Raw genomic sequence first — 12677 nt, forward strand, 5'->3', positions numbered from 1 at the left:
GTAATAATTCTTATAGTTTGATAATCTGATAATTTTGTTAGCTATACGTTATCTTGCCTCTGCTGACATGTATCTGAAGAGAAATCTCATAAATGTCCAACTCTTATAAAAGCTACTAAGATCATAGAATTAAATAAAATAATTATACAGTTCATCGCTTATTAAAATTTATCTTTATCTATTCCTTATATAAATTTAGCTTTATCTATTCCTTATATATTTTTTAAAATAGAAAAGACGAATTTTTGAATGACTTGATTACATTGGAAGAGGTAGCAAGTCAATGCAATGCCAGTAGGAGTACTAATGTTTGACCTATGACTTGGAAACTGATCCGAATGTATGTAAATCGACCGGTGATCACTTCTCGACCTGGATCGTGACTCGATCACATTGCGCACATCGATCTACAATCGTGACCGGAATCGTGATTGTACGGTGGATGCATAAACATGCGTAACTGCGTCTCTCTTCCTCTTTCGAAGAGAGCCCGAGAAGAGCAGAGATATAGAAAATTTCTCCTCTCTCTTCAATTAAGCGGTGGGACTTAATTTGTATGGTCGACGTAACGACGATATAACGAATGTGGTATGACAAAAATGCTAGGAATGCGCGCCATTGCCCGACATGGAAATGAGTCTAACGGAAACTGGGAGAATTCCGCATTTAGAAAATTATGTCGCGCGATTGATCTGTTTCATTTCAATTAGAAGCGAAAGATATATATATTAATTATTATAAATTATAAAATTATATTTTATATTAATTTTATATTAATACGTTCATTAAACCAGTTCTTAAATAATTAAAACATTATACATATATATTATATAATTTATATTATATATTATATATATAATATATTATATATATATATAATATTATATATTATATATATTATATATATATATATTATATATATTATTAATTATATATAATATATATTATATATAATTAAAACATTATACATATATAATAATTATTATAAATTATAAAATTATATTTTATATTAATTTTATATTAATACGTTCATTAAACCAGTTCCCAAATAATTGAAAAAAAAAATTGAATAAAAAGTTACATATGAATGATTCTTAGATAATCGATCGAAATAGAAGGAAAAAAAATGTTATGTATTTTTTTTTTATTTAGCACATTAAATAGACACGCTCGAATGTACTTCGCAATGTATGTCTTATTAAATTTTTTCTAATACAGTTCTAATTCCTGGTAAATATCACACAAATTCCGTCACTTGCTAATTCTCGCTGTTTGTAAATTTTAGATGATACCCGTTAATTTCACAAATAAATATCAATCTTATAAATTTCGTAATTCCTTCCATTTACACTTGTCTCTATCCTTTCTGACAAAAGAATACCAACTTCTATTAATATTAATAATTCTATTCTATTAATAATTGATATTAATTTTTGATTCGCTAACTCTTTTTAAATAATTAACAAATAATTCTTAATAATTTAATATTGAAATAATAAACAATTTTCTGGCTGATGTAATTTGCTCCTAATGGCACACGATACTGTCATTCTTACCTGGCATTTTGCCTGGAGACCTTATCCCGGCGAAATTCTAAAAGCGCCTGTTGCAGCCTGGAGTTCAGAATAGAGGCGAGTCTCCTGGCGGTGGATTCCTTGCTGCACAGAGCGGCATGGCACCTCAATTCGGGCCTCAACCTGCGACCCTCGTGTCGGTATACCCAAACAAAGAGTCGCGGGTGCGAAACTGGGGCCGTGCAATAGGTCACACGGTGGGCCCAATATTCGGTGATGCCGTGATCCTTTGTGGTTGCAGTCAGACCGCCGTTAGTTATCGTCAACCTCATGGAGACGTCGGGTCTGCTACTGGTCATATAGTTCCGCCATAAGGTCGATACAGGCTTCTCAACGCAGCCTTCACCTGCGAGAGGATCCAGATTAAACTTCGAACATTCTTATATGATGCTAGTGTTTTTAATAAAATTTGTAAAATTTTAAAGCAGGATTTTATTCCAGCTTAATTAAAAAAAATTAAATTATGATGTTTTTTCATCAAGAGCTTAGTCATGGATAATTTGATATTATTAGTTGAAAAAGTGTAATATCAAAAATACCGTAAGAAACAGTCAATAAAAATATTCATTGGCGTTTTAAAACAAGTTTGGTCGCTCTAAGAGTTATTAATAACGTCATAAATTCTGTCTTGGATCACTAGAGATACTTGGATTTTTAAATTAATCAATAAAATACTTCGAGTGAACGTTTAAGTGATTAACTGAGGCAAAAAGTCTGAATTCTTGAGAAAGCAAAATAGTCAAACAAGATACATTATATTATTCATATTATTAATGTATTATTTATATTTATTAAATCCATTTTCAGTCAAATATATGTTCGTAGAAAAGTAATTTAATCGTTCTCCGAGCAATCAAACCTGCTCATTCAGTGATCCTATATATCACTTTAGGGCAGATTCCCTAAGGTGTGTACACAGAAAAAAAATAAGTGTCAAATCAAAACTTATATACTTAAATTAACGTGTTCATTGTTTCGTATACACAACAATTTAATTTATTAATCTTCTTCGAAGAATTTAATAATTTTAAATTTCAACAATATTATAGTCTTATTTTAATATTGTAATTGTCACCTCAAGAATATATAATTATTTACTTCTACTTTAAGAAAATTATAATCTTTGATTTGAAAATGTTATTTTCTATTTAACATTGTTTCTTTTTCATTCAAGAAAATTAAATCTTAAATCATAAGGATATATTTTTCTTGATTGAACTATATAAAATGACTTCATTCAAGTAAGCAATTATATTTTTCTTAAATTAACACAATATAATCTCATTTCCATGTTAAAACTAAATATATTTTCAAAACAAGAATGTCCTTTTTTTGTGTACAAATATACATCGTTTTAATACATACATACATACATCGTTTTTCGAAGAATTTAATAATTTTAAATTTCAATAATATTATAGTCTTATTTTAATATTGTAATTGTCACCTCAAGAATATATAATTATTTAATTCTACTTTAAGAAAATTATAATCTTTGATTTAAAAATATTATTTTCTATTTAACATTGTTTCTTTTTCATTCAAGAAAATTAAATCTTAAATCATAAGAATATATTTTTCTTGATTGAACTATATAAAATGGTTTCATTCGAGTAAGCAATTATTCAAGCAATTATATTTTTCTAAAATTAACACAATATAATCTCATTTCAAGATTTCCACGTTAAAACTAAATATATTTTCAAAACAAGAATGTCCTTTTTTTCTGTGTACGATACACGCGCATACTTATGTATCATGTTATTATTTATATTAGATTCAAAATCCATTTTCGGTCAAACATATGTTCGTAGCAAAGTAGTTTAATCATTCTCAGAGTGATCAAACCTGCTCATTCAATGATCCTATATATCACTTTAGAGCAGATCCCCTAAGGTGTGTACGATTTATACGCGCATATTTATGCATCATGTTCTTATTTATTATATTAATTAGATTCAAAATCCATTTTCCGTTAAACATATGTTCGTGGCAAAGTAGTTTAATCATTCTCAGACCTATGAAACCTGCTCATTCAATGATCCTATATATTACTTTAGGGCAGATCCCCTAAGGTGTGAATGATATATACGCGCATATTTATGTATCATGTTATTATTTATATTAATTAGATCCGGAATCTCTTTTCGGTCAAACATATATTCGTGGCAAAGTAGTTTAATTATTTCCAGAGTGATCAAATCTGCTCATTCAATAATCCTATGTACACTGTAAAAAAAGTATGTAAAATTACACATATAATCAGTGTAACAATTACGCTATTTATAACGGAAATATATAAATTCATGTACTTTTATAAAAATTAGTTTTTTTACTCTTTATTGTGTAAATATTCGTTTATATTTGATGAGAAATTACAAGGTTAAAAGTGTAATTTTTGGATTTTATGTAAATGTACAATTTTTTGTAATATTTATATAAAATTTAAAAATTACACTTAATAAACGAAAATTTACACACTAAAGACTAACTAATTTTTGTGAAAGTACATGAATTTATATATTTTCGCTATAAATAGCGTAATTGTTACACTAATTATGTATGTAATTTTAAATGAAATTTAATATGTGAAATTGTATAAATACATATACAAAATGTATTATTACATAAACATTTCTAGAAATCTACTTCTAACATGTAAACTTATTAGTACAAGATGCTTACTTACCATTTAAGATACTAATTTTATCTATGAAATATAAATTTACTAATGTATGTAAATATACACCTTTAATAGTTGGTCTCAATATTACCCACTATAATAGTTGTAAATTTACACAAAAATTTTTTACAGTGTATCACCTTAGGGCAGATCACCTAAGGTATGTACGATATACGCACTTATGTGCAGCTACGTATTACATTTTTGTCACGATGAGGTAGAGCTTCGCGTTTCATGTTCTCCACGGTACATTCTGACTTTCGATACAGTTCGATTCGCCGCTACGCGCCGATTTGGATCGCGTTACCAATTTAGAGATACAGGAAACGCAAGTACAGTTACTTAGCAGAGTTCGAAAGCGAGCCGAGCCAACAGGCGAAATAGGAAGAGAGAGATAGAGAGAGAGAAGGGGATACCAGGGAGAAAGGTGCATGCAAGAAAAAAAGAAAAGGGAGAGAGATGCCGATATGAGATAGGTGCGCAATGTTAGTCTCTTGCGAAAAGGAGAAAAAAAAATAAAAAAAACCGCGATTCTTCGCGCGCAAAAAAAAAAACATATAACGCCGCTCGTTTATCGATGTAAATGTAAACGATTCAGCATTTATACTCTAATTAGCACGGCAGTGATAAATTAAAATCTAGTCGAGGCGGATAAACATGATTTTGAAATAAATCTTTCTTTTTCACCGTGTTCACGGAAGACTTCATCTTCCCGTCAGATCTTTCCGGACAATCTCGTACGTATAAGCTCTTCGTAATCGTAAGAGCTAAACTGATTCATTGTCGGCGAAATTAAAAAATAATCCTATTAATAATTGAATACTATGTCTAATTATGCGTCATACGCGCGAATTATCTTGCCGGGCAAGATCGATAATTATAATACGATAAAGAAGCGATTTCCTGGAGTGACAAAAAATCCCTTGATATTTCAAATGACGTCTTTGGGTCAGTCATTATGCAAATAGCGCGTAATCTCTCAATGTCACCGGCTGCTTTTAATTTATATGCAGAACACTTGATGAACGACAGCTTGACAGCTTGATAATTATTTTGTAAAAAACAATCAGAAAACAAGCGTGCAAGATGATTAAGAGCAGTACTGGTGCAACATTAATGAAGATAAACAAACTTTAACTAATCAAAAATTTATCGCAAATGTCTCTGGTAGCGTTTTATATAAATAAAATCAACTAAGAAATATTATCCATAAATTATTTAAAAAAATATGTAAATAAAACCGGCTAAAAATATTTTTCATATCTCTATAATCATATTTATAATTCAACGAAATAATATATTCATACAAATGACATAATGCTATTAATGCAATAAGCATTTTATTTAGAAAAAAAAGAATGAATTACATTAACATTTTGCACAATGTAACACGAATGTGACAAATTATTAAACTCGTGAGTTTATTGAATTCCACGTATCCAGGAAAGACTCTGTGATCAGAATCAGATGACTAATGCTCGCGTCATTCGATTTAAGCGACGAGTCTACGTCTTGCAAAGTAACGTGACAAATTGGACAAATTGATCGAAGAGATGAGATCGTATCATAGAAAACTAGTTATTATTTTCCGTAAAAAATACGATTCGGACACGTACGATTCATCTCTGTCATTTTCCCATGCGATTCCGCAAATCGACCGTGATACCTACGTGAATCTTCAAGCGAATCACGCTGCTTGTTGAAGAAGATAATCGCGTTCGTCCTCGTTTCTCTCTCGTTTCCATCCTCGTATGTAAATACTCAAACGTGAGTGATACTTAAACCTCTTCTCGCGCGTTTATTAGCGTGCTAAGTGATCGTAACGCAATTCCCACATTGAGAAAAATCGTTTGATCTTGATTCTAGCTCTCTGATTGTGTGTGTTTGAGCTGCATCCTCTTCTTGCATCACTGTTTATCGGTTTAATTTCTAACAAACTGAATTTAAAATAATTTATTCAATAATCTGGATTGAATTTATCCTATAATCTTGTTGAAATTCAGAATATTAAACAGGCTTTTGAGATTAGATGGACAAAATTTTAGACGACTTGGTGCTGACGAGTTTAGTATTATTAACCAGAAAATTTGGTAAATTTAACAGAAAGAAATTAATCAGATTCATCTGGTAATTCCTACAAGAATTCTGGTTCGTCCATTTTCCAACAGCTATACTGATTGAATCTATCAGAATTCTAATTAATGCAACCAGATTTTTTTCTCAGTGTGTATTAACAAGATGTATATGATTGAAGGCATTAAATCAAACAAGAATTTCTAGTTATCATGATAAGACTCGATTTTTTTATAACCAGAACGTTTAATAGATTTTACTATAAATATATGATTAGTATTTTCTGGTTGGACCTATAAAATTTCTTGTTACATTAATTTCTTTGCTTGCTTCTTAACTTAATCATATTACATTTCTCAGCTATTTATATCGTACTTAATTTGCTTTATTAAATTATGATTTTTCTATTTTAATCTTGATTATCTAATTATTTACATGCTCTCTATCGCCTATGACCTTTCTATTTATTCTTAACTTAACTCGTATTCAATATTTGACATGAAATGTATATAAAGAACTAGTATTAACATTAAATCCAAAGTATATTTTTTTTTCTCTTACGAGCAGTAGTGCCAGAAAGAGGACGCTAGTTCTCTGATTGTGTGTGTTTGAGCTGCATCCTCTTCTTGCATCACTGTTTATCGGTTTAATTTCTAACAAACTGAATTTAAAATAATTTATTCAATAATCTGGATTGAATTTATCTAATAATCTTGTTGGAATTCAGAATATTAAACAGACTTTTGGGATTAGATTAGAAAAAATTTTAGATGACTTGGTGCTGGCGAGTTTAATATTATTAATCAAAAAATTTGGTAAATTTAACAGGAAGAAATTAATCAGATTCATCTGGTAATTCCTACAAGAATTCTGGTTCGTCCATTTTCCAACAGACATACTAATTGAATGTACCAGAATTCTAATTAATGTATCAGATTTTTTTCTCAGTGCGCGAATTAAAAATTCAGAATTGATAAATTCAAATTATTTTAATTTAAATTTGTTAGAAAAATAATTTATCACGATATGAAAAAAAATTTTGTAAGAGACCAGCATTTAGAGATTAAAAAATAGTCGAAAAATTTATATCCTCAAAGTATTTTCATTGATAAATTTAAAATACTTTATATTTTAAAATTAAGTATATTATTACACATACTATTAAAAATTCCTATAAATTAAATTCAATAAATTTTAAAATATTGAACCGTCTGATAAATATTATTAAACTAATCATATATTATTAATAAATAATATTATAAATATTATTAATTAATCATATATTAATTATTAACCAAAAAATTTAGTAAATTTAACAGGTAGAAATTAATCAGATTCATCTGGTAATTCCTACAAGAATTCTGATTCGTCCATTTTTAAACAGACATACTGGTTGAATCTACCGGAATTCTAATTAATACAACCAGATTTTTTTCTCAGTGCAATATCTTGAAATAAAATAAAAAAAAAGGTAAGTCGTATCTCTCGAATGAACGTCAAGAGAAAGCATGCACGCAAATCGAGATCGACTATCCGGAAAAAAGAGGCATGAAATCGAATGCAAATGAACCGCGGATAACAATGATGCTTCTGTGTATGCCCGGTTAATTTGCGTATAGGAAGCCTTATGTACGTTCTCAGTGGAACAACATTTTTTTTTTCCCGAGCGTGTCCGGAGAAAGTGCGCACGATCCACGGGGAGATCCGATAAAAACGATCCCTCGCTACAGGTGAAACGCGCAGCGTCCAATGGCGTGCCGCAAAATTCTTCTTGATTGCAACATTGTTTTGAAAAAAAATGGCTTCACAGATGAAGGAATAAAACGAGAAAAAAAACAAAGAAAATCTCTCTTTTTCAATTCCATGTGGATTTTACTTAGAAAGCAACGTGTAAAATTATTTTTGAGAATTTATTAATCAGTTCTCTCATTCAAAAATCTAAATTTGCCTGAATAAAAATATTGATAAATTGGGAATTTAAAAAAATTTAAATTTTTCTGACGAAAAATATTAAGGCCCAGTTCCACAATCCAGTTAATCCGAGTTTAAGTAGTGAATGGATCAATCAGGACTCAATTTAGCGTATTAAACTCGGATTAACTCGAGTTGTGGAACTGGGCCTAAGTCTTTTGAATTTCAAATTTCTTTTAATACTTTTATTCAATTAAATTTAAAATTTCCTTCATTTAATTTTAAAATTTCCTTTAAAATTCACCCAAAAAATGCTTTCAGAGAGATCCTCACGTAAGTTGCTCGAAAAGAGTATACATCTATACATATTTATAGATAACATAAGAGAAGAAAACATAGATAACATATAGATAACATGTATAGATACATAAGAATATACCTATACATCTCTGTTAAAACAAACCAGAAAACTAAAAAAATCTAAATTTGGCTGAATAAGAATATTGATAAACTGGGAATTTAAAAAAATTTAAATTTAGCTGAAGAAAAATATTAAGTCTTTTGAATTTCAAATTTCTTTTAATATTTTTATTCAATTAAATTTAGTCCTTTAAATTCCCCAAAAAAATAATTTCAGAGAGATCCTCACGTATGTTGCTCGAAAAGAGTATACATCTATACATATGTATAGATAACATAAGAGAAGAAAACATAGATAACATATAGATAACATGTATAGATACATAAGAATATACCTATACATCTCTGTTAAAACAAACCAGAAAACTAAAAAAATCTAAATTTGGTTGAATAAAAATATTGATAAACTGGGAATTTAAAAAAATTTAAATTTAGCTGAAGAAAAATATTAAGTCTTTTGAATTTCAAATTTCTTTTAATATTTTTATTCAATTAAATTTAATCCTTTAAATTCCCCAAAAAAATAATTTCAGAGAGATCCTCACGTATGTTGCTCGAAAAGAGTACTCTATAGATCTCTGTTAAAACAAACCAGAAAACTCGTATACCATGACGAGTCGCGAATATTGCGATCGAATTATTGCGAACGGAAAAACAGGCGGTCTGGAACGACGCGGAACAGGAAGTAATACAGACGAGGGAGGGGTATCCCCTCGTCCACCGAGGATCGTCACCGTCAACCTGTAACGCTAACACGTTGGATGCTCGATATTGAAGGGGTAACGTTGCGTCCGACCGTTAATATTTTTCCTCCGTTAACTGCCGTCATGCGTATCGTGCTCTCGTGCGTCTTGCTCGGATTTTGCGAAAATGCGCGGATCGCGGAACGCCGCGAAACTTTCCACGAGAAAACAACGTTGGCATCGCATGTCGAGACCGAATGTCGCGTGCAGCCAGATGAATAACGTTATATGGATGTAGGGTAAACGGTGCAATATAATAACGCCCCCCCCCCCTCTTTAAATCAAGTAAATCATTTCTGAGATACTCTGACGCTCTTGAGCTAACAATTTTCAACGTACGTCATCACACTTCTATGATTAATTTCTCAATTTTATATATTTGTGCATCATGCATACACTTTTCTCACATATTTAATTTTGGTTTATAAATATCTAGGAATACATTTTTTTCATATTTCTTACTTAGAAATTATCAATGTCTATTTGAAATTAACACTAAAATTAATAGTACGTTTAGAATATTTTATTAATAATAAATATATTTATAAATATTTATATATATAATAAATATATTTATAAATATATTTATAAATATTTATATATATTTATCCAAAATATAAATATAAATATGCAAAATATATAATAAATATATTTTGGAAAAAAGCGCACAAAAAAATATTTCTCAAAGAGCGAAATATATAATCCTATTCGCATCTCGATTGATTGCTACAGTCAGAATGATAAATAATTCGATGTACGCTTCCAATTTATCATCGTCAAAAAAACATGTATCAATCACTTTGTGATAAAAAAACAGGAAATATATTTTCAATAGAATATAACTGTATAATAAATGTACAATTTTTATACAACACGCGATATGAAACTGTGCAAAACTATATTAGATATATTAAAATTATTTAAATTATATAAAAATATATTAAAATGATAAAAATAATAAAAAATTGATAAAAATAATAAATTGATAAATATAAAAATATGTTAAAATTGGTTATGATAATGCAGTAATAATAGAAAAACATCTGCTAAAATTAATATACTACGTTTTATTTCAAATTAATGCAACTTAATAGTCTTGGGATTATTTATTAATGTATACTCCACTCTGTTTAAAATGCAAGTGGAATCTTCTCTGTTAATTACATAATACGAAACGCTCTTTAAGCTCGCTCGAGACCGAGGAAGGAAGTTTTAAAAACACAATAATTTAACGACACACGTACACAGCGAAACTTCAAAGTTTACAACTTTAGCGTGACTGCACGCCACATTTTCTTTTCATTGATATTTTTTTTCATCGCCGATGACATTTATCGCAAGCTTTTTACGAGCACTTTCTGACTCTTGCGGTTTACAAATTGCTTGTGTGTCTTTGGACATAAATTTAAATTGAAAAGCACGTGTTATATTTATACTAACTTGCATAATTTTTCTTTATATAAGCTAAAACTCTTATCTATGTAGGAAGAGATAATATATTCTAATAATTTCTATAATTGCGTATATAAATATAACGTCATGTAATAGAATTATTGCTTAATATATCGCTATACTTTGCTTTCTTATCAAATATAATAATGAGAAAACTATTAAGTTGTATTCTCTTATAAACAGGAAATGTGTTTTAGATATTTATATTTTTTCGTTTTTGCAACATATTGATACTTTGTGCATTAATGTTATTTTCGATTTTATTGCTAGTTGAAAATTACTGTTTCTTTTTATCATCAATTCAAGGAAAACCGCACAATTTGTTTTTGTGATCTTTCTTATCATTTATAAATGACAATTTCTGTGTTTGTATGAGTTAATACGAATATTTCACATAATTGTAAAAATGAAAATAGCAATAGTAAAATAATAATAATAAATATTATTACATGACGTTATCGATACAACTTAAGAATTGGTGTTATTCAAAATTGATAAGGCATATTAAAAAGATTGAAGTTAAAGTATACGCGATAACAATCAGGAATTAACAGAATTATCAAAAATTAATTATTCAACATAAATACATATTTATTTTTATCATTGTTTATATTTATAATATTAATGTTCATGATTAATTAAAAATTTGTAAGTCATCTCTTGTCTAAAGAATTAAATTTTTAATTGATAAGTGTTACATAGCTGTGTTTTATATTAATATAAATCTTATCATATCTTATCTGTAAGACCATATCATAATTTAATATATCGTATCAGAAATTAATATGTCATATCATAAATTAATATATCGTATCATAAATTAATAAAATGTAAATTCATAAAAATTAATTATAAATTATTATAATAAAATGTAAATTCATAAAATTGCAAAGAAATATGATAAATTGTGCATTTGCTATTTTACTTATTAAATCTGATAGTAAATATGGTAAAGATATATGAAAAGTTATACGAAATATAAAAAAAAAATAATAAAGAAATTATAAAATTAAATTATTATCTTCGCAATAAAATGCATCATTTCAAAATTCTTGCTTCAGATTTTCAAGCCCAAATATTTTCAATGTTACAAATATTATAAATGTAATTTTCGAAGTGTATTCATATAAACATATATTTAATGTACAACATACATATAATGCACTGATTTCACACACAGCTATCATATTTATTGAACTTTCTTTTCATAGATAATTAAGATAATTATTGAAGAAAAAATTATTAAAAGAAAATCCAACTGAAATTAAATAAATGTAGTAAAAATTAATTTTCATTCCATTTATAAATTCAAAATTTAATTAACGAAATTTAAATTCGAAATTTCAGTGCGAATTTCGTTTAGATCAATTTAATAATCATGCATCACACTGTAATATTTTTAGCCAACGACAAATAATAAAAGCGAACAAAAGATATCCCTATGTAAGATAAGACTCGCTAACTAATAGGCTGTTAACTTCATAGAGATGAACAAGTGGATAATTAATGAAAAGCGAAAGACGTCTTAAAGTTTCTAGAATGTAATTGTAGACTGTGAGTGAAAAACAGAATGTCGGTTTCACGCTCTTCTGGTATAATTCGCGGCTTATCAGACATGTAAAATTGCGAAACTTGGGGATGCATCGTGCCTGTCACTTTTTAATATCACGATCGAATACAAACACGTAGTGTAAATCCCATGATTGCAAAGAACGAAGAAAACAATCGCGCTTCGGCTATCGCTAGGTATGTAAAGAGATAAAACAAAAATGTCCTCGCAGAAATTATGAAGATAAAATAATATGCTAATAATCTTTTTCA

The 12677-nt window shown here is 28.5% G+C and overlaps 1 protein-coding gene across 2 annotated transcripts in view; it reads right to left on the reverse strand.

Moving 5' to 3' along the window:
- Window positions 1-12677, reverse strand: part of LOC105252953 (cilia- and flagella-associated protein 251) — a 67754-nt gene that overhangs the window by 3537 nt on the left and 51540 nt on the right. For both annotated transcript variants that reach the window (XM_020028062.2, XM_020028061.2), the window contains exon 3: window positions 1557-1920. In XM_020028062.2, the coding sequence (XP_019883621.1) occupies window positions 1557-1920 (364 nt within the window). The remainder of the gene's footprint in view (window positions 1-1556; window positions 1921-12677) is intronic.

The sequence above is a fragment of the Camponotus floridanus genome, unplaced genomic scaffold (assembly GCF_003227725.1).
Source record: "Camponotus floridanus strain SB8 unplaced genomic scaffold, Cflo_v7.5 scaffold14, whole genome shotgun sequence".
Classification (NCBI taxonomy): Eukaryota; Metazoa; Arthropoda; class Insecta; order Hymenoptera; family Formicidae; genus Camponotus; species Camponotus floridanus.